Source organism: Sitophilus oryzae, unplaced genomic scaffold (genome assembly GCF_002938485.1).
Source record: "Sitophilus oryzae breed Bouriz unplaced genomic scaffold, Soryzae_2.0 scaffold_1973_pilon_pilon, whole genome shotgun sequence".
In the NCBI taxonomy this organism is placed as follows: Eukaryota; Metazoa; Arthropoda; class Insecta; order Coleoptera; family Curculionidae; genus Sitophilus; species Sitophilus oryzae.
This window is the reverse complement of record NW_022146694.1, coordinates 156,052-180,539: the sequence shown is the minus strand read 5'-3', so window position 1 is coordinate 180,539 and position 24,488 is coordinate 156,052. Positions and strand designations below refer to the sequence as shown.

General features: G+C 32.6%; 1 protein-coding gene across 1 annotated transcript in view; it reads left to right on the top strand.

The window, feature by feature from the left end:
* LOC115883620 overlaps positions 1-24,488 on the top strand; it is an 81,754-nt gene that overhangs the window by 53,614 nt on the left and 3,652 nt on the right. The window contains exons 4-5 of the mRNA XM_030901977.1: positions 12,183-12,441; positions 21,112-21,308. Coding sequence (XP_030757837.1) covers positions 12,183-12,441; positions 21,112-21,308 — 456 coding nt within the window. The remainder of the gene's footprint in view (positions 1-12,182; positions 12,442-21,111; positions 21,309-24,488) is intronic.

Sequence of the window (24,488 nt, the reverse complement as noted above, 5' to 3'; positions counted from 1 at the left end):
TTATAATTTTGTGTCAACTTTTGTTAAATACCCTGCGTTTTGGAAGATGATGCATTTTGATTCGTATTATTACGTGTGTTTTGTGTCTTTTGAAGTCAAGTGGAGAAAAAATCGAGTGAAAATTAACTGTAGACCCAGAGCACAGTTTATGGTTAATACTCGCTGCCCAGGCAGAAAGTCTTATACACCGATGAAGTTGCCATCGATAAAGTTTGTATACCATTTCGTCGTAGATCAGTGCGTCTCGTATATAAGGATCAAACTAAACACATACTAAAAACTGGAGTAGCTGTAAAATATCGACATCACACGATAGGTAAATAAAGGATTTTAGTACTGCAGAAAAATAATGTCAAAAGGTACTGGTTTAAAAAAATTAAGATTAAAGTTAATTAATCAACCTTTAAGGTATAAAATTTGGTAGGAGTTATTATTAATAAAATAGTTTGTTTTATTTACCTATGTTGTTTTATTTATTCCTGTGGAATATTACAAATTTGTATTTGTACATAAGTTATATTGGTAAATATAATCATAAATGCGGGTAGTTTCATAAAGCTTGAAAGTAAATAATAGTTCTTTTTATATTTTTTTGGTGTGTAGTGTCTTGTTCTTGTTTGTTTTGTATTAACACATACCGTTTTTATTAAATAAAATAACTCGATTACATTTTTCAGTTTTATACAGTTTTTTTCACAATATTTTGAAGTAATCACTTGTCATCTTGTCAATCAAATTTTAAATATATCCTGCTATGCGTTCCAGTTGTACCAACTTATTTCTTTGTAAAATAAAATAAACTACTTTGAAATTAAAATGACAGACACATCTATCACTGTCAAGGATCTTCTCGTTGGACAGACTATAGTGTCAATTTTAAGGCACTGACACTATACGCAATAAAAGGCATTCATAGACATTAGACATGCTTTACTAATAATGCTCAATCATAATAGTTTAGTTTAAATAAAGTTGGACTATATTCCTTTACAGTAATGTTCTAAAGTAAACGGTCTTATTTATGTTCTTGCAATTTATTTTCAGATAATAAGGCTAAATCTATTTATTTAGTATTATGGTTAATTGATAATCTAATTGACCGTAACAGATCACCGACTTAACGACTTAGTTTTGGAATAAGTGTATATAATAATTCTTATATCTTTACATTTCTGTCGCCTACGTTAATGAGAAATGATATTAGCATTATTAGTATTTTTTATACAGGGTGAGTCTTAAATAAGTGCACATATTTTTATTTAATAGTTACATGATTTCTACACCTCACCAGGAACACGTCTATGAGGCTTTTTTCGCGAAAAAAAAAATCGTCGTCGTCGTATCCTTTTTCGATTTAGGTTTAAAAACTTCTCCTTCCTGGAGGTTGATATCGTACCATTTTTTGTGGAATTCTATCATTTGTCATTCTTTCTACATGTTCCTTCCAATTGTTTTCATATGGTACTCTTACTTTTTCTTCTAAAGGTTGTATTTTTAGTTCATTTCTTATTGTGTCATTTCTTATTCTATCTACTCTACTTATTTCTTTTATTTTTCATAAGAATGTCATCTCCGTTGTTCTGAGTCTTTGTTCTTTAACTTTTGTGTTAGTTTCGTTTGGCACCGCTAATGTATTATACAGTGTGATTCCTGTAAGTCGGTCATGCTTTCGAGGAATGATAGGGGACGTCGAAATATTAATTTTGATATAGCACACTATTGGTCGGAAATGCCTCTTACGCAAGATACAGGGTGTTCAAGTTTTTGAAGAATTAAAGATATTCTTTAATAGTTTTTTAACAGTTGAAGGTATCGTTATAAAATTTCATTATAGGAATCTACCTAACAGAGACACTTTAAATGTAAAAAGAAGAGGTTTTAGTTTTAACCAGTGGCGTAGATGTGATACGCATCGGGTAATTTTTTCAAAAAAAATAGTACGCCACTGATACAAATAAAAATTTTGGAGTTTTTATTTACTCGGTTTAATTCCAAGAAAAAATGTCTCTTGCAACTTTCTTCTATCTAACACCATTGTGTCACAATTTAAATATAACTATTATTTTAATGAGAACCTTAAATATGCGAATTATTATAACTACCTTAAAACTACGAATTTTATTATTAACAATAAAAAAAAATTCTAGTTTAAATTTATAATTATTTAAAAATTTATTTAGAGCTAATAGTAAAAAGTACTAAAGTTACCCTAGATGAAGGGAGCTAACGATACACATGTGTTTCTGCCCTCTAGTTATAATAATTCGCTGTATTTAAGATTATCATTAAAAAAACTATTTATTTTTTAATTGTGACTAAATGGTGAGAAAGTTACAAGAGACATTTTTTCTTGGAAATAAACTGAGTAAATAAAAAACTCCGAAATTTTTATTTTTATCAGTGGCGTACTATTTTTTTTTGAAAAAATTACCTGATGCATATCACATCTACGCCACTGGTTGAAACTAAAACCTCTTCTTTTTACACTTAAAGTGTCTCTGTTAGGTAGATTCCTATAATGAAATTTTATAACGATACATTCAACTCTTAAAAAACTATTAAAGAATATCTTTAATTTTTTCAAAAACTTTAACACCCTGTATCTTGCATAAGAGGCATTTCCGAAGTGTGCTATATCAAAATTAATATTTCGACGTCCACTATCATTCCTCGAAAGCATGACCGACTTACAGGAATCACCCTGTATAGTCTTACTTGCGTTTCTAGCCGTATTTTTTTTTTAAGTTTTTGCGATATTTCCACACACTGACTGGAATTTATTTATTTTTTTCATGTAGTCATTATCTTTATCATAGGTTATGTCGCATCCCAAGAAGCTGAAGTGCGATATTTGCTGTAGTGGTTTATTTATTAAACCAATTTTTGTGGGGATTCCGTCTTTGCCCCAGTCTGCCATCACTTTTGTTTTTTCTGTAGATATTTTATAAAATATTAAAAACTTCATCAGTAGCCTCGAAAAAAATTGGCGCCGGGAGGCAACTATAGCCGCCCATACTAAAATATGTTAATAAAAAGTTGGTAGGCAGTTCTTTTAATTTCAAAGTAAAGGAATTTTTCCCATTTTTTTTATCTCAAAAACTGCGACTTTCACTGATTTTGATGATATTACAAATTATGTTGCAAATATTATTCCTAATCTTAAATTGAAAACCGCGTTTCGCTAGCTACTGTAATTTTGGAGTTACGTTTTTTTTAAATTTTTAACCCCCTCGCACATATCCTCTTACTAACCCCCCACCCCCACCAAGAACTAATGGCCAGATTCTCGGGTGCCACAGTATTTTTGTGCCAAATTTGGTTAAAATCGATTTAGCGGTTTTTGAGTTATCGTGTTACAGACAGACGGATAGACGGACAGACAGACAGACACCATGAAAATATTTTGTATTTAGGTCATTTATGACCCAAATAACTCTTTTTGAGTGAAATTAAAAAAAACTTTTTTTTTGCCGATCTTAATAGCCTACCATACCTGTTGGTATGGTTGGGTAAAAAAATGTTGGAAATTTTTCAAAAGCTGAAATTAGGTCTCCAAGCTGTTTTATAAAACTTTGCACATATGTTTCTTAACTAAAATTTAATACACATACATAATACATGTTTTTGGGGTCAAAATATACTACCCTTAGAAATATTTGCAATTATTTAAGACTCACCCAGTATGCTCGGCATCATCAATTTCGTCGCAGCACTATCTACGGCCAACTGCAGTAATCTATCTATTTATAACTTTTTACAGAATGAATTAAACCAAGAATAATATTTATATCTACATATTTATGTTCAACCCATCTAAAATTCCTCCTATTCGACCCATTCAACTCTTAACGATCTCTTCAACTCCACCCTATAATCTCCGTTACGTAGCCAGAGTGTACGCGATACGTATCTAATAATAGAGTCGACCGGCTTCGAATTTACATCCAAAGGCATGTTTATGGTAATCCCTAATTATTGAAATGGAACGTCAGAATGAAAACGTTACGTCGAGCCGTCGACGTTCTCACAATTATTATTTTGTTTTGCCTTTTGCCTGGTGCTCGGGACACACATGCATGCACGAGGATGATTGGGAGCTGCTACATTTCTCGATAGAAAATGATACGAATTATAATAATTAGGTTATAATATTATATGGTCTGTTAGTAAGTAGATACGTTGAATTTTATTTAAAATTTTATACATCATATACAGGGTGTTTCAAAAAACATGTGCCATCTCTCGTGGGGAGATCCCTCACGTAAAAATCAGATTTATTTTTCATATCAATATAGGTCCGATTCTGCTTTTTTTCTTAGCTACAGGGTGTTAAAATCTTAATATTTTTTTCGATTTATTATAATTTTCTTCCATGTACTTTTAGAGTTTCGAACGAAATTTTGAGGGTAAAAATTACTATAAATGCGCAATGCGCAATATTTTAAAGATAATCAAGTGTCGACATATTCACGGGGGACGTGCATAATATGGGTTATCACCCGTAATTTTTCCCTAAAAAATACGCCACTGACTTTTTTTCTCTTAATAGTGTAAGCAGTTTAATGCTTATTAAAAGTTGTCTCTTAATATTTTGTCGATTTCGGTCTCCTTGATGAGATATACTTATTTTTAAACATTAATATTATTAACTTGGGAACGTTTTAAATAAGTTCTCATTGATTCCTCATCAAAAAATATGAAAAAAGTTCCTATAAACATGGGTATGGGAACGCATAGTTTTAGAGTTATAGCACGTTAAAACTTTTTAAAATTAGGTTTTTTGTAATTATCTTAAATATCCTTATTTTTTTAATTAAAATTGCTGTAGGTTGGATAAATAGTAATAACAACTAATAGCAATAATATTAACATATAATTTATTAATTTTATTTTAGTTGTATTAATTGTTATTAATAAAATTGCAGAATCGGACCTATATTGATATGAAAAATAAATCTTATTTTTACGTGTGGAATCTCCCCACGAGAGATGGCCCATGTTTTTTGAAACATCCTGTGTTCAAATATACAGGGTGTCCGAACTGTATTCCGGAAACTTCGGCAGCATATTCTACAGATAAAAATAAGTAAAAAAGTTCGTGTAAATGTATGTCCTAAAATGCTTAGTTTCGGAGATACAGGGTGTAGAAGTTTCATTTATATTTCGATTTTTTCCAAATAATTTCTGAAGTAATAATCGCTACGAGTGATGGTTTTCAAGATATTTGGAATAGAAATTATCAAAACCTGTCATCATTGACATAAATTAAACATGTTGACTAAATAGTTATTAGACTGAATTCATAAATTTGAAATGTTTTTGTGCCAAAAGTTCAACAGAAACTGTTTTATCATATTTTTTTGCAGAAAAATTTATGATTAATTTAAAAAAATAAAAATTTCACAAATTTATTATTTCAGTGAAATAACGATCTACTCAAGGTATTTATTTTTCATCAATAATGACATGTATTGACTAATTCCATTCCAAATATCTTAAGAACGGTTGCTCGGAGCAATTTTTGCAAAGAGATATTTATTACGTCAAAAGTCACAGAGATGTATATGTTTTCGCTCGGTAGTTTTATACAGGTACGGACAAAAAGTTATTACGCTTTAAAACAGTTAAAACACATGTAGGTAGCGCTCTCTATTAGAAGGAGTCATATTGACATCAAAATCAAATTTCTCATGTCAAAAAACTCCCAGACACCAATTTTCATCGAAATATTGACTTTACTTCAGAAATTATTTAGAAAAAATCGAAATAAAAATAAAACTTATAGACCCTGTACCTCGGAATCTAAGCATTTTAGGACATACATTTATACGAACTTTTTTACTTATTTTTATTTGCAGAATATGCTGCCGAAGTTTCCGGAATACAGTTCGGACCACCCTGTATATGACGTGCTCAAAATTCCGATTCTGTAATGTTTAAAAGTTACTTCATAGATTAGGTTCAATAATTACAAAACTTGTTTTTCTTTTTCCATCTTGAACACTTTGGCAATATTCACAAAAAATTGAAAAATATGTCAACTTCACAAATAACGGAGTCAACACTTCTAAATGTTCAAGAAGATTAAGAACAGTAAGCCAAAATATTGACGTCAATGAATTGACATAATTTGCTACAACTTTTTGGTCAATTAGTGATGATTAACGGACAAGTCCTAAAAGATTTGGAAAAAATTGAAATACCTAAAAAATGACGTTTCTATTTATACTGAAATATCACAGCATTGAAAAATCGTTACATTCTTCATTTTTTTTGCTGTTATATCGTAAATTATATAGTACTGTAACATATCACACATGTATCTTAAGGTACCGTACAACTTTACGGCTTCACGATCTGCAATCCCAAACAGGCGACTCTTCTAACCGGCAGTTTTGTCTATCGACAGATAAAATCTCTAACCGCACGCTGGCTGCCTCAGTCGCTATCACAATTCTCGGTACTATTATTACACGGGGATGACTGGGTACGCCTCCGTACCGTTTATCTCTCGACTTCTGAAATGAGCGGTTGAGAAATGGTGTGCTCACGACGGAACAACGGTACGGCTAAGTACATAGACTCTAGTCTAGGCAAGACCTATGGTTATGTAGCTAGTTGTTTTCTATTAGGTTATGTAGGGCAGTGGTACTTCCGCTAGATATGAGGATAGAAGCGGTTCTCATAATGAATTTTATCGAGCAATATTAATTATTATAATTAAACTCTCAAGAAAATAATTCAATATGTGTATTACTAGGTATACCGGGTGCGTCTCAAAAATGGCTTACACCTATAGCTTTTTTATTTTTTCAGATAAAAAAACGAGATTTAGCATGTTAGTATATGACATAAATTAGGATTTATTGACGTATTCAATTGCTTTTGGTCACTTCCTGTTTCACCGGAAATGACAATAACTATTCATTTTTAAATGACACCCTCGGTATTTTTTTATTTAATTCGATAGAAAATGACAGAGAGAATGAGTAGAATAACACATCATATGTCAACTTTTGAGATTTTCTCATATGCTTTATTTGACATTGTAACATGCGGATCATAACGACAATTTGACTCGAAATACCCAGTGTGTGGTACCAAATTATTCGTAAAAAAATGCTTTTTCCAAATATGCTAAAGAGCCCAGGGCCGGCGGAAGGGCCGGGCGACCCGGGCGGCTGCACGGGGCGCCGGAAGCGAGGGGCGCCACAACAGCTACTAAAATATTTAAAAAATATTTGTTCGTGGTATTTTATTTATAACTGAAAAGATATCAACTTTTTGTAAATAACCCTTCTTTCTATAATTCTTGTTTTTATAAATTTTGTCTAAACAAACTGTTTTGGGTTGGCAGTTTTAGACTGACCGCTCAAAATCGCACTTTGTCTACTATTCACACCCTTTTTTATTAATGGTTGATATGCCCTAAAAATTATATGAGGCAAATATACATTCGCAAGAAGCTGAAGAGGATCCCGATATCCTTATTATCATTAAATTAATTTATTAACAGTAGTGGGAAAATATATCAATATTTTGGTGGTTTTGATTGTCCTGGATTGAATATGTAGTAATACCACGAAAAATGGTAGCAGAATCGTAGAATTTTCTCATTTTGAAGTCGACAGAACTGTATCTGATCATAAACTGATTCTGCACGAAATAATTGATCAAAAGTGGCTCACCCCTATAACTTGATTATTTTATCAGATGAAAAAACGAGATTTGGTATGTTAGTATACGACATAAATTAGGATTAATTGACGTATTCAATTGTTTTTGGTCACTTCCTGTTTTACGGGAAATTACTACAACTTTTGATTTTTAAATGGCATCCTCCGTATATTTCTACTACGATAGAAAATAACACTCTGAATAGAATGACATATCATATGTCAACTTTTGACATTTTCGCATATGGTTTATTCTTTGAATAAAAATATTAAAAAAGGAGTATAATGCTATCATATGGGTCAAAATCATCAAGGTGGAAAATTTCAAATTTGATTTTGTAAAAAAAAATGTCATAAACTAGAATTATGTAAATTAGCTGAAATTGTCGATAAACTTGTGTAGAATTGTTACTGCAATAGTGCAAGCACAGAATAATATACTTTTTTTGAAATATGGTTTTTAAGGAGATTGAATAGGAGAATCAGTCATTTCGTGAACGTTTTTATAAAATTCATGAAATGTGAAAAAAAATATAAATGGTTTTTATTTTCATTATACAGTGACACACCTAAAAGTTTATTAAAATCAAATTAAACTAAACGTGTAATATAGTAATAGTAAAACGGTAAGAAGAAAAATACGTCTACATTTGAGATAAGTTACTATTTTTAAGTATACAATTTTAGTTTTGTTAAAATACCAAATGAATTCCGTAATAAAATTTACTTTACATACACAGAATTAAGTTTTATTAATGAATTATAATCTTTTATTAGGAATATATTTAAAATGATCTAAGTTTTCCTTAATTTAGTAGTGTTCCCGAAAATGATCACGTGTTCTCGGAATGACGTAGCTATTTCCTGAATGACGGTAATAGTATTACAATGAAAGCAAATATGATATAAATCGATGCATGGAAGTTTAATAAAGGGATATTTGAAATAATGAATCAACAGTGTAATTTATTTAGTTATTTATTTTTGATATTATTGGTATTTCTAGTAACAAATTGTATTTGTAGTAACAAAAACATTAGAATTTTTTAAAAATATCAACATCCTTATCGAAGTAATAATACTCTTGGTTATGCTCTACCTTCATTCGTGGCTTTCGAATAATAGTTATTATTTGGTCAAAGGTAATATAAGACACATCATTTTTTTGTAGTTTAAACTTTCTGCTACCGTTACGCGCAGATCTCAAGAAAGTTACTAGGATTTCCCCATCATCATTGTCAACACCTGTCTGACAAGTGGCAACATATCTGTAAATAAGTTTCTTATTTTGGGTAGGTACTTTAATTAATAGAAATGTCCCAGATGATATTAAATTTGGATGTAAGTTTTCTTTGTCTTGCCCGTAAGATGTACCAGCTTGAACATTGTTGCATGCATCTCTTTCAGTCTGCTGACGAGCTGAAATAGTCATTAAATCGTCTTCATCGGATGAAGATGAATCATAAATAGATTTATAAATGTTATATCTCTTCTTGACTTTCAAAAGGTCTCCTAAATCATCTACATCTATGGGACCTTCTATAAGTTCAGAAGATAATATCGAAGATATACAAGCGGTCTTGGTTTGAACTGAGGTCGCGTTTAAATTATTAGAAACCATGGATAGTTTTAACTCCTTGAGAAAACGGTCATGTCGATACACTTGAACAATAACTTCTGTTCCTTTTTGCCAGATAATTTTTGTGATATTCATAATACCTGGTTTTTAGCCCTCTTAATCTCTCGCTGTTCATCTGTCATCTTATCTAAAAACTTTCTTTTTCGATCGTTAGCCTGTTCTCTTTGCCGCAAGTAGGCTGCACTATTTTTTTTCAGTTGTTTTATTGAGCTTTTTTTTCATTTTTTCGGTCTTGTCCGACTCCATATTGCTACAAAAAAATATCATTAAAGTAAAATATCATTTTCAAGTAATTTCATTACAATATTGTTCCGAATTGAACAAATCTGTCATTCCGGGAACGTCATAATCATGTCCGGGAACGTTCCCAAAATGATCGTTCACGAAATGACGTTTTCAAATAAAAATGCGTTTTCTATTAACAGCAGCCATCATTATACGTCATCTGAGACAGTTATCATAAAATATTTGAGGTTACTTTTGCTATATTTCATTGAAATAATCATTTTTCTGATATTGCAAATTAATACAGGCATTCCCGGGATGATGAACTATTGATGTACGCTCAATAAATAATAAATAAGAAGATACTTACCTAATTTGTATTAATATTTACTATAAATACACGCGACAGCCGCCTTGATTATCGCCATATACAAAGAGTGCACACTAGCGCCAACCCGCAGCGTTCTTAATAAATTATTTTTGGCTAGTTAAAACTGCGTTCACTGAAATGATGCAATCACTTCCGGACAAAATATTTTTCCTTCTTTATATTGGAAAAAAAATGATGTTTGTATTTTTATTATAAAATGTTAATATTAGATAAAACTATTCGATCATAAGTTATGAATATGTGTAATATTGTTTAATTAATAGACGTTCTTAGTAATTGTTTCTAGGGATCGTTACTTTAGGATGCGTTCTCGAAATGACTTTTTATGTACATAACTTGAAATAACTTTAAATATTATTTACATTTAAAGTATATTAAATAATGTGCAGATAAAACGAATAAATTAAATTTTTATCAAAATTTAGTTATTCAATAACTATGCGATTTTTGCAAATTATACTGTGGCGAAGCGAATTTCGCACCTTCGTGATTTTGACCCATATATTCATGCATGGTGGGTGGAAGAGGACTCTAGGGTGGGGATCCTTGACGATTCATTTGACACATTTGAATTTGATTTGAAATTTTGTGGATTTGTCAGCCTTTACTAAGGTTTTTTTATGTTATTAATTATTTATTCTACTACTGATACTTGTATAAAGGTAGTAAATCTAGATGGAAATTGTGGCAGAACTTAAATTAACAGTAACACTATTACAATTTATCGAAAAAAAGTAGTTAGTTGTGTAGCGTGCCGTAGATCTCGGTCAAAAATCGAGTGAAATAATGGAATAATTTTTCGCTAGTAAGTGACTATACAGGGTGTCCCTGAAATAAGTGCAAGTATTTTAACTGGTATTTTAGTTCAACCCCAGAAACACGTCTTATCAGGGTTTTTTCGCGAAAAAAAAATTTGACTCGAAATATCAAGTGTGCGATACAATAATTATTCGTAAAAAATGTTTTTTCCAAATATGCTAATGAACCACATTTCTTCCATTTGAAAAAATTGACATATGATTAAAAATACGATTTGGACATCTATTAACTGGCCAAGACAAGGCACGAAAAACATTAGACGATCAAATCTATTTTTCCAAGGCTCCTTGTTTAAAAATTAGTGGTTTTATAACAGATATAGCACTCGAGATTGAAATTTAAAAGATTTGACATATGATATATCATTCTACTCAGAGTGTCATTTTCTATCGTTATAGAAATATACGAAGTATGCCATTTAATAATCAAAAGTTGTAGGAATTTCCGGTAAAATAGGAAGTGACCAAAAACAATTGAATACGTCAATCAATCCTAATTTATGTCATATACTAACATACCAAATATTACGTTTATACCAAATTTCGTTTTTTATCAAAAAAAATTAAAAAAACTTACAGGGGTGAGTCACTTTCGAGAAGTACCCAGTATAGAAAAAACTTAGACTAAGATTAAACGAAGAGAAGAATTTTGAAGGATCTTTAAGTGAAACTTTATTGTTAAAGTAGCATAAATATGCTTAGTTGTAGCTAAAGTATAGTATTGAAGGAAAGAGAGAATTATAATAACTATTAGGAAGGGGGGGGGGCAGTTAGTGTACTCGCACGGTCTCAATATTTCCCTTCCGCCGGCCCTGAAAGAGCCACACTCGTTCCATTTGAAGAAATTGAGATATGATGAAAAATACGATTTAGGCCTCTTTTAACCGGCCAGAACAAGACACGAAAAACATTAGATGATCAAATCTATTTTTCCAAGGCTCCTTAAAAATTATTGTTTTTAAACAACCATGGCACTCTAGATTGAAATTTAAAATACGATTTTTTTTAAAGTGAAAATGTCAAAAGTTTAAATCTGATGTCATTTTAATTTCATTTCAGAGTGACATTTTCTATCGAATAAAGTAAAAAAATACCGAGGGTGCCATTTAAAAACCAAAATTTGTAGTCAGAAATGACCAAAAAAATTGGATCCGCCAATAAATCCTTTGTCTAGGCATTCAACACTCATTCTCTAGGCATTATTTAACCAACTTCGAATTGATGGTTAGTGAATTAATCGCATTAAGGGTTCTTGGGCCTTGATTATCGGATTAGATGGCTATTTCTTGTTCCCGATAGTTCCTATCGCTAAAATAAGTTGTATAATAATAGACACTAGTACATTTTCTATTAATACTGATACAGTTGACAAGTTAATTACTAAAATATCTAAATTATTGACAGAAATACTAAAAATGATCATTTATTTACAGTTTCGGCAAAAGCGACACAGTGCCTACCTCACGCCAGCGAAATCGAAGTTTCCACAGGACCGTACTTCGGGGGCAGAATCGCAGTAGAAGCAGCGGATGGTGAAAGGTGTGGCATAGATGGTGAACCCAATAGTGCCAGAGACACTTACACCCTCAGAATAAACCACATAGAATGCGGCAGCCAAGTGAACGAGACTACTGTGGCCACTTTTGTATTGGTGCAGGAGAATTTGCCCATTTTGACTCATAGCACTCGAAGGTAATTGCGACAAAAAAGATATAATGTATTTGCATGAATGTTTTATAAAGGGACATGACACGGTACTGATATTTAAATTAAATAGTTTAGACTAAGTTTTATAAGATGGTCCTGTGAGGTATTGTGGTTTTCTTACCTCTATATCCGTCATATCTTTTTATAATCTAATAACTTGGAGATTGAACATTCTATACAGGGTGAGTCTTGAATAAGTGCAAATATTTTCATGGTTAATAGATCTCAATAAAAGAAACTCTTTACCGTGTTTCAAAAAAGTACAAAATAACCGAGTTATTTTACTTTGAAGGTTTTCAAAAGAAATTATTTTTTGCTTAAATTTTGAGAACCACTGGTCTGGGTTTTCTTTCTTGTAAATTTAATCTACTATCTATGTTCTTATATTATTAAAAAATTATGGTTTTTAACTAAAATACTAAAAAAACTATCGAAATTCGAAATTTTCAAAAAATTTTTTTGGCGAAAAAATCTCATAAACATGTTCCTGGGATCGAAATATACCACCCCTAAAAATATTTGCACTTATTTAAGCTATTTATATATTTTTATATTTATTGACTTAGTCCAGTCATCTTAGTCGAAATCAGGTAGGAATCTCGGAATTCAAGATTACCGGCTGTAAATTCGTATAAACCTTTATTTTAACATCCTAAAACATGTCTCGACTTGTAGATAACTGAGGTCAAAGGTTAAAAAATCAATTTTTTGCGCATTTTTTGCAAATATCTCGTTCCCTTTCACATTTACGCTATTTGTATTTATTATAAATATTGTAGAGGATAAAATTCTCTACAACTTTTGTTTCAAAAATTTTTTTTGTACCTCAAACCGTTTTTGAGATAGAGGGCGGTGAGCGCGCAGTCTTTCATTATGTACGGTATCATTCAAGTTCAATCTGTAGTCTCGGTCAAAAACACGCCGGCGCGGCGCCGTATAAACTCCGTTAATTATTGAAAAATATATAATTATAAATAATTTACATTTTCTCATAAAAGATCATATTGAATATAATAATTTTTTTCATAAATTAAGTATATCTTCATTTAATAACACTTACCTCTTTGTACAATTAGAAAATTATTAACAGAAATACCGTAATTACATTTTAATTATAGTTAGATTTATAGGCACTAATTACATTTTAAGTAAATAAAAAGACAAGAAATACATTTTTAATTTATATGTCTATTAAAAAATACGATTTCATACATTTCTCATGGTTGAAATTAAAAAAATTGAATAAAAATAAAAAGAACTCCATGTTCTTATTTTTAGTTTTCTTCTTCTTCTTCTTCATCGTCGTCTGGTCGTTGTGGAATTTCAAATTCTTCTTCATTTTCATCTTCAACGACATTTGTCTCCAAGTCTTCTAGGATTTCGGGGTCAAATGTACCATCTTCATTGACATTACTCTGATAGGGTGAAGCATTGAGACGACGGCCCATTACACTGGCCACAAGCTAAAGAGCACGGCAACACTGATTTCCTGCATCCACATCGCGAACCACAACCATTCTCGCAGTTGCAGAATATTATGTTCAGCAAATTCTTTTCAGCAAAATTATTATATTCAATATGATCTTTTATAAAAAAATGTAAATTATTTATAATTATATATTTTTCAATAATTAACGGACTTTATACGGCGCCGCGCCGGCGTGTTTTTAACCGAGACTACAGGTTGAACTTGAATGATACCGTACATAATTAAAGACTGAGCGCCCACCGCCCTCTATCTCAAAAACGGTTTGAGGTACAAAAAAATTTTTGAAACAAAAAGTTGTAGAGAATTTTATCCTCTACATTATTTATAATAAATACAAATAGTGTAAATGTGAAAGGGAACGAGATATTTGCAAAAAATGCACAAAAAATCGGTTTTTTGACCTTTGACCTCAGCTATCTACCAGTCGCACACACGCTCATCATATGTAGATTTTAAGACATGTTTTAGGATGTTAAAATAAAGGTTTATACGAGTTTACAGCCGGGTATCTCGAATTCCGAGATGAAACCCCTAAGATGACTGGTATTATAAAAATTCAACAATATTTTCATGTTTTTTTTTTATTTTTTTTTTCTAAAACAGTATAGAAATTTGAAAAAATATAAACGAGGTAAACCATTTTAGAACAAGCAAAATTTTTTATGAAGAATTCATTTTTCTCAAAATGTCAATAATAAAAAAGTTTTTCCTCTTGTAAAAATCCGGGGATATAACTGTAGTTAAAAAATCAAAATAAGTATAGCTCTAATTATTAAAATAACATATAACAACAACATAACATGTTATTTTTATTAAATATTGTATAGTAGCAAAAAGTACCGGAAAGGAGTAGTAACTAGAGCATAAAACGAAGAAACATCGAAACAATTTTCTTCGACAAATAAATCATCCTTGATAGCTGAAATTAAAAACGAATGAGAATGTAGAGTTTATTGGGGAGGTCAAGCAATTAATAGAAAATATGTGTTAGCTTTCTAATTTGATAAACAAAACGTGCGTTAAGTGAAACCGTATTAATTTAGCAGCACCAATATTATTTGACGAAAGAAAGATTTTTTTGGTTAAAAATATCAAGTATTCTTTGTATAAAAAATTGTGTGTGCAAGTGTACACTATATGCGCATATTTGAAGTAAAACTTCTTACATTCGTCTGTCTGTCTGTTCGTCTGTCCGTCTGTTCGTCTGAGGACTATATTCGGGTACCTCTATCCACGTGCCGAGTTTCGTTCCAATCGACCCATAATTAGGGTTGGCAAAATCTGGTATTTAACTTTTACTAGTTTTATACCAAGTTTTATACCTTATTATACTACCAAAATGTATATAATATTTTCGATTTAAAAAAATGATAAAGGCTTTTTGTTATAAAATAAATATATAATGTTATAACTAAACTTAGGATTTATTCAATAAAACAAAATAAAAACATTTATAATTCTAAAAAAAAAGTAAAAACAAAGCAAGTCAAACTGGCTTTTTTGACTTGGAATAAAAAAAGTTTTGTACTAATTTCTGCGAGGGGCATATCGTCTTCATCTTCAATCTCCGAGTATTGTATCTCCGTTTCCAAGTCACTCAGTTCAACTCCCTTGACACTGTTCGTCTCTGGAAAGCTACAGCCTGAGAGTGTATCCAATTCCATTTCCTCCTCCTCTAACGTGGCATTATCCAACTCTCCCCTCCATCTAAAAATAAAAATTAAGAAGAAAAAACATTGGAAATTGTCAATATATATCTACCCTTTTGGATTTGTGAAGATGTCAAATTATTGCCCTCTTCATGTAGCTCCAGAAACCTTAAATTGTATTCTACGGCAAGCAGCTCACAAACAGTTTCGTTAGAAAGTTTATTTCTATCCTTGGTATGTATGCGAGATTGACAGGAAAACTCCCGTTCAACAGATGCACTTGATGATGGAACCGACCATATTCTAATAGCTATTGTTTCAAGGTCTGAAACTCCTCAAAAATGCTGGAACATTTTCCACCACGTGACTGGATTGGACGTGTTCTTGGCATCCCGGTATAGACAGGGTTTAAAAGGGCCTTCTTTTTGTATATATTTAAAGTATGAAGAAAATATATTTGAACGTCGTGCTTCATTTTCCCAAAATCCATATTCTTTTATATAAAATTCTAAATTCGAAACGGCCTCGGTTTTATCTGTATCGTTAAGCGACTTCCACCAAATCTGGGATCTAAGATATTGGCCAAATTGGGCGTGGCCAATTTTTCGGCGTCGCGTCGCGGGCCGAGTCGGCGATAACAAAGGCGGTGAGACACTGTTTTGATATTTAATAGTTTAATACAATTTGGTATAATACTGGATAAGTTAAATACAAAGTAATACTAATTATACCATTTGGTATAAAACCGTTGCCAACCCTACCCCATAATTAAGAAAAATCCTGATGATTTCGTCCATTTAGAGGCATCGGTTCGAAACGTCGGCGTCGAGGACGTCATCCTGTAGCCCGTTCCCAATTATGCCGAAATTGACCCACATTTTTCTTCAATATCAAATCGTTAGTCCCACCCTGATGAAGATGTAAACGAAACGTCGTTCACCGTCACTCAGATAGCCTACCCACCAAATTTGGTTGCGATAGGACGATATCAACTTTTGACGTTTCTTCCGTCAAAACTAACTGTCACAGTGACACGTGTCGTACACGGTCAAGTTGGCCTTGGTTCAATCTATCGACATATGTCAAAAGTTGACATATGATATGTGTCATTTTCTATCGAATAAAGTAAAAAAATACCGAGGGTGCCATTTAAAAATCAAAAACTGTAGTTATTTCCGGTTAAACAGGAAATGGCCAAAAAGAATTGAATACGTCAATCAATCCGAATTTATGTCATATACCAACATACAAAATATCGTTTTTTTATCTGAAAAAATAAAAAGTTGAATAGAAGTGAGCCACTTTCGAGACGCACCCGGTATAGTTATAAAAACTAAAAAATAATGAATCCGCTACAGTAATAATAATAAGTGAGCAAGTAATTCTTCGTCACTTATTTCAGTGTTATTTTAATAAGATAGAAGAAGAAGGTTCGAATATTCAAGTACTATTACTTTGTAAAATCGTACCCTGGCGTTATTAAACACGTCTTGGAGCTAGACTCGCGAACCGCTATACGTGTGTGTGGTAGGCAGTATCTGTAAATACCTTCATAAAAAGCAGTATTTAAACATAACAGATAAACGTCTCGCGAAGAAGCAACAAAGTAACTTCAAAGCGAAGATCCGGCATAATTAAGTGATATTATTTTAACAATGTTTATTGAAATAAATATACCTGTGAAGTTAAAAAAGTACAGTTTTATTCATTATGTGATTGCCACTTAATAGACTTTGTATAAGGAGAAAAGCAAAATAAAATTACACTAAATCACCACAATACACCAAAACACTTTTACTTTTACACTGGACGCGCGTTTCGAAGCATCATCAGCAGATGATTATAAACTACAGTTTATAATCATCTGCTGATGATGCTAACATGGTTAGCGAAATGCGCGTCCAGTGTAAAAGTAAAAGTGTTTTGGTGTATTGTGGTAATTTAGTGTAATTTTATATTGCTGTGTAACACCAAAGGTTCCAACCCTCAACTGTAATAAGGAGAAAATATGGGTATACTCATAACATGAAAAAATGATAGAGGCAACAATCTAAAAAAAAGCCCGATACGTGATTTTATTATCTGTCTACAACACTCCGCACATTCAAAAATTTCATAGCTTTGTTGCCTCTTTACTTTTTGTTATGTTAACTGAGTTGACAAATCTTCTCCATTGCGTTCTATTGTGAGCTGCTTCTTCTTACTCATTCTGCATGTTAACCCCCTTCAAGTTCTCGTGGAAAATATCCTTGTACCTTTTGAGTTGTCCACCCGGCCTCCTCTTACCGTCTACAAGCTCACCGAAAAGCAGAGATTTTGGAATAGGGTTTTCTTGCATTCTGTATACGTGACCAGTCCATTTTAAGCGGGATTTCGTAATCCTGATTTCAATACTTTTGCAGTTAGCTTTTTTAAGGACCGATACGTTTGAGACATGATGGAACCGTTTGATTCTTAAGAGTTATCTAAGGTGTCTCTGTTACAACTTGCGTTTATATGTCGGCGGTACGCCGGTACGGCGCGGCACCCAGGTTTCGCTTCCATATAACATGGTGGGGATTATTACTGCTCGATACACTGCAAGTTTCGTTTTTGTGCTCAAGTCATGATTGTAGAAAACCCTGTCTTTAAATTTCCAGAATGCTCTTGAGGCGCTGTTAATCCTGTGCTGAATTTGAGTGTCGATATTAATCTCGGATCTCGAAATCAAACTGCCAAGGTAATTGAATTCCGCTACATATTCCAGTAGTTCTTCTCCAATTTTTATAGCATCGTTGTGATTTTCCGGGGGAGTGCACATGATTTTAGTTTTGTCGATGTTCAGCTTAAGGCCCAAAGTCTCGTATGCCCAGGTATATATGTTCAACATTTCTTGTAAATGCTGTACCTAATATTTTTGCAACCAGAGCGCAGTCATCAGCGTAATGAAGTTGTGTAATGAATTTTGTGCGCGTTTTTGCCCTGAGTCTTTTTGTGTTGAACAGACCAGATAGATTTAAAACTAAACTAATATTGTTCTTAGTTAAATCATGGAAAATCTTTAATTTTCTGTGCCGTTAGTCTTCAGAAAAAATAGTGGTAAATAATGTAAAAATAGAAAAATCTGCGGGATATGCTAGTAAAATCTGAAGAACAACGGGTACAAACTATGGACGATTTAAAACTCTCGACCATTGAAGTATGGTACCTTAGAGAAATTCCCATTGGGTTCCAAAGCGGGACCGTACAAAAACCCGCTCCGGGAGTTATTTAATTGCCTCCGTAGAAAAAGCGGACGAGACGTCGATGAGATCGATTTAAAAAGTTTATTGCGACCGTTTGCCGGTTTTGCCACGTTGCCGGTGCGCCTTAAATGGCCACGAACGAACCATATGCTCGTAGCCACTGTGGATTTCCGGTGAAGACGTAGGTACGTGAAAGGCATTAAGACCGTTTTTATAGGTTTTCTACGCATAGGCGACGATATTTTAGTGTTTGTTTAGACGACAGAACAAAGACAAAACGGAGCTACGAGGGTAGATTGAAATGTTTCCGATCACCCAAGGATGATTACAGTTGGGGGGTTTGAAAGCCTTGGTGTTACAACAGCAAAATAAAACACTAATTCACCACAATACATCAAAACACTTTTGGGCGCGTGTTTCTTTAACCATGTTAGCATCATTAGTTGATAAGAACTGTCGGAAACAAGAAATAGTCATCTTATCTGATGGTCAAGCAGCTTTAAGAGCGATCAACTCAGTAACCATCAATTCGAAGTTGGTCAAATAATGCCTAGGAAAGCTCAACAAATTAGTCAAAGAAAATAAAGTCATCCTACTCTAGGTGGAAGCCCACCAAGGGATAGAAGGTAATGAAAAACAAACGATCTAACTAGAAAAGGAGCGGACACTCTACTAACTGCACCAGAACCGTTCTGCTTCCCAAATGGAAACCAATTTAAAGCAAACCTCAAGAACCTGGAATATTCCATCCCTAACTCGGAATGAGAATCATCCAACGGTCTAAGACACTTGAAGAAATTTCTTCTAAGGACTTACGAAAATAGGGAAACACCACAACCATTCGTACCATAAACTTTGATAGGACTGATATCGGATAGGAATAACCTTCGTAAAACCGTCTCAGATACTGGCTTTTATCAAAGCCCTGAGACTTTATGATGAGTTATAACTCAAACATTATTAAAATTGGAAAATTTGGAATTTTTTGAAAAAAATCTTTATTATTTGATGATGTTCTTCGAGTATCAGATCTTACCCCCTTTGTACCACCAACACACATGTATTCCGTTTTAGATAAGTTTACTTCAAGACCCTGTGGTATACACTACATAATCATAAACTCCTTTACCAAACCACACATTTTTTTCTAGTAAAACGAGAAGATTTCAAATTTAATGTAGAAAGGCCAATGAAACTATTAAGAAACCTCAATAATTAACCATTATTTATTAAATCTCAACAAGCAACCGAAAATGATTTAAACTACTAACATACCATTCAGTAGAAACAAGATAAATTTAATATAAATAGCTACAGAAACAAAGTTTAACACTAGGGTCAATTAATATTGATCTACTATAATGAAGTTTAATTGAAGTGTTCATTAGTACCAATTAAAGTGAGCCGATGTTTTGAATACAATATGATTCTGAAGGTATTTATATATGGCAGCATAACATTATTTATAGTTGTTCTAGTTGAGAAACTTTATTACTATGTGGTCTAAATACAAAACTAATTGATTGTTATTCTTCTTAAATAGCTAAACATTTTCTGAATAATAATAGTTAAGTTATAATATATCTGGAACGTATATAATCTTTAAAATTTAAGGTTAAATGTTATTATTTTGTAACTGTTACATAAATTTGCCACAAATTAAAAATTACAGACACAAAAGATATCAAATATATTTATTAGTTTCAATCTACTGAAGTGTTCATGGTGTCTCGGTACACTCAATGATGAGGTGTTCTGATGTTTCCCCATCTTCCACACAGAATCTGCATTCGCTGTTGTTTCTTACCTTCAAACTAATGATGTGTTTGCTAAGGAGTGCTTGCACAGTGTCTTGTGAAAAACCCCGTGACAATACCGAAAATTTTTCTTGCTTAAATCAAGAAAAATTTTGATTTTTCTCGGTTGTAAGTTCTAAGAAATTTCTTTGAGTGTCTTAGACCGTTGGAGGATTCCCATTCGAGGTTACGGATGGAGTTTTCCAGGTTCTTGAGTTCCGCTTTAAGTTGGCTTCCACTTGGGAATTCCACTTGAGTTGGCTTCCACGGTTCTGGTCCAGTTAGTGGAGTGTTCGCTCCTTTTCTAGCTAGATCGTTTGCATTTTCATTGTCTTCTATCCCTTGGTGAGCTGGCACCTAGAGTAGGAGAACTTTATTATCTTTGCCTAATTTGTTCAGCTTCTTTAGTCATTTTTTGATCTTGAACTTAAATTATAATTATTTATGAAATATTTATAAATATAATTTTTTTCTATTTTTTTTTTCATTTGTTACAGATTTTTGGTGCTGTGCTCATATCAGCCAGAAACACTGACAGTCCGAGCCGGTATCAGCTTGCCCAATAACCAGCAACAAAGGGGTCAGGCTCAGGTTCACCCAGCTTCACTTCATGATCTGGAAGAGGATAATTATGTAGGAAGAAGATCGAGGAATTTGAGGCTGGGAAGAGTACTTCAGAAACCAGAAGCTTTAGGTAAATATGAACTTTATTAATGGCTAATACCTTACGTTTAAAAAATTTTGTGATGAAGTATGATACTAAAAAATGAAAAAAGTAATTGGTGATAAATAATATGGTAGCTAAATATTGTCATCACAGAAAATCAAATATCTGGGAATAATCCTGGACAGTAAGCTCCTGTGTGTGCTCCTTATATTAAGAACATTTTCAGCAAAGCTACAAAGAAAAACTCTGATAGGCAGAAGACTGGCAGTAGATGGAGCTGCGCCCTACGCCCCTAACATTTTGGGCTGGAATTGTACCAAAATCAAAAACGACCTCAAGAAGTTGGACCTACCATCCAACTTATTAGCAAAAATGCAACATTCTGCCATTCTTTCTGTAACTGTAACTTGTTCAGGAAAACTTTAACATGAATCGCACTAGAATATTGCTCGATTTGGTGATAAACTACCCGGAAACTCGGATATACACGGAAATAATAATAATAGTAAAATCCAGTTAGTGCAAATAATTTTCTTATGGGGCCTATATTTTTTTTCAAATTCGTTTTGGAACATAAAAAAGTAAGTTTCCTAGTAGATATGTATTAAATTACTATTTTATGGCGAATAAAATAAAATTATGCACATACACACATCAATAACACTATTTTATTAACAGTCGATAAACAACTTAACATTAAAAGAACATTAAAATAAAGAAGAGTACCTATGTACACATAAAAGTGGCACTAACAGGAAGTGTGCAGTTTGATAAGCGCCAGCGATTGTAATATTTATGAGGTTCCAAGCAAGCCGTAGTACTAACGGCATTTCGTCTTTTTATTCTTCGTTTCTCACACTTCGGTTTATCGCTCGCGGTAACAACAATCCAGTTTATTTTTGCAATAATAATTTCAGATGATTTGTAGACCTACTTCACATATTACTGAGAAATATACGAAGCAGTGACGGCGGCGGCGGAAGGTTCAGTACTTCGGGGGTGCACAACCTGTCAATCTAAGGCTGCACATTAAAGGATCTTGTTTTATTTACCTCGTCTACGAATAATTTATTATTTTTAAATATTTATTGCATAATAAGATAATTTTGTAGATTGTCGAGTCCTATTCGGATGCTAATAATTCCCAGTTGCGTGCTGCTATTACGAGGGGTGTCTTTTATATTTTGCATAGAGAACAATTAGTTGTTATTAAAGTTTTTATTAAAATCGATAATTCCCTGGCAGTGATGGCCATGTTATGGCATGGCCATTAAATCAAAATACTACTACCTACATCTAATATCTCTGCCTACTACTAACCAACAATTAATTTGTTTTGTGTGGTCTGTGGTCTGTTTTTATTTAAATGTTTTGTTCATTATTCATGTTGGGATTTATTTTTAAATTAATGTTATTCGTTAGGCAACCAGTAAACTCATATAATATGTATTTCTTTTGCATAATCAAAATTGTCACTCTAAATTTTACATAACCAAATTGTCACTCTAAATAAACAGATGCCACTTGTCATTATTCAATTCATTATTCGAATTCTCAGAATGTTGTTAACAAAAGTTTGATCTTAATATAATTTTAATCAATCACAATTGTTTATCTCCATCATTAACCGGATTAATAATACAGAAATTACAGCTCAATTACAAACAATTCATTATTTATAGTTATTTACAGTAATTTTATTAAATTACACGAATATTCTCGTTGATTATTGGATTGAAATAAATATGACAGTGTCCTCCAAAGAAAATGCGAGTTACTAACTCTAACTTCTAATTCTGGGCTGGTAAATGAGTTAGATGCTTTACCTAGACCGTTTTTCAGAAGCTGCACATCTATCGATGAAAATATGCATGAAAATTTACCTCCCATCAAGGTTGGTACAGTATCAAGTCTGTGATCAAGTTTATTATAGTGATTTTCTTAGCCGCGTATGGCAGAGATAGTTACCCACTGTTTCCACAAGCTTATTTTTCATCGGGGTAGATTATCTCGAGATAGCGGGGTTACATTGCTTTACAAAGGGGTAAATCTACCCCAAATGGGGTAGCTGTGGCAACACCGCCGCTATCACTTTTCCTCTCGCTAGCTCGCGCGTCACAGCCGCCGCGCAGCCGTCACGACCAGATGGTCGTGACGTCTCGCGGTCGTCATTCAAGGCCTTGTGTCATAAAAGGAAACTCTCGTATACTACAAGAACAGTTAACCTAATAGGACTGCTCATTCAGCCGAAAGTGTCTGCCAGGTGCATGCGAAAACTCCTCGCTTTGTGACGTTATTGTAGTCCTTGTCACGATAGTGTGTGTATTATTGGTTGCCGTATGCAAAACATTCATTATTTAGTTTATTTATTTAAACACCTTACATGTATGCAATATTGAAAATTAACTGTATAAATCGTATTAAATACTCGGATAATGCATTTTTAAGAACAGCAGTTCCCAGCATCACCTTCTGAAGGCTATCTTTTTAAAGTACTTCCATATTTTGCTTTAAAATAATTAATAAACAATATCGTAGACACTTAGTCACAGTCCACCACACAAAATGAACGTATTTATATATTCTATAACTCTAAAAACTTTAAAAACACCTTTTTCATATTTAAAATCGACAAAATAATTAACTCAAAATTTCTCAGCTGTTATTTTTATACCTTTATCATAGACAACCAATAATACAGACTATCATTACAAGGACTACAATGACGTCACAACTGTCTGCCGAAGCGCGGGAAGAGGATGAGCAACGGATGAGCAACAAATGAGGATGAGCAATCCACAGAGCAATCCTATTAGATCTGCTATTAGTTTACCGTTCTTGCTGTATAATATTTCTTTGCTATCTGACAAAAACGTGTTTATTTTTTTTTAACGGAAACCACACACATGCATTTATTTTTTTAAAACAAGAAACAATAATAGTTTTTTTATAATAAAATTATAGGAATAAAAAATGTAAGCAAAACCAAACCAAGCCAAATCAAACAAAGGCATCACGTTATTCTGAACAAATGTGATTTTAATTGCAAAATATTTTATGATAATATCTCGATGTTTTTTGCGTTTTTTTCAAGAAAAATTAATATTTGCATACATTTTTAGTCGCATGCACTGTATGATGTAGGTTTGAATATGTGGAAACATTATGCAAATAGTTTAGAAGGTGTCAATATCTGATTCTATTAAT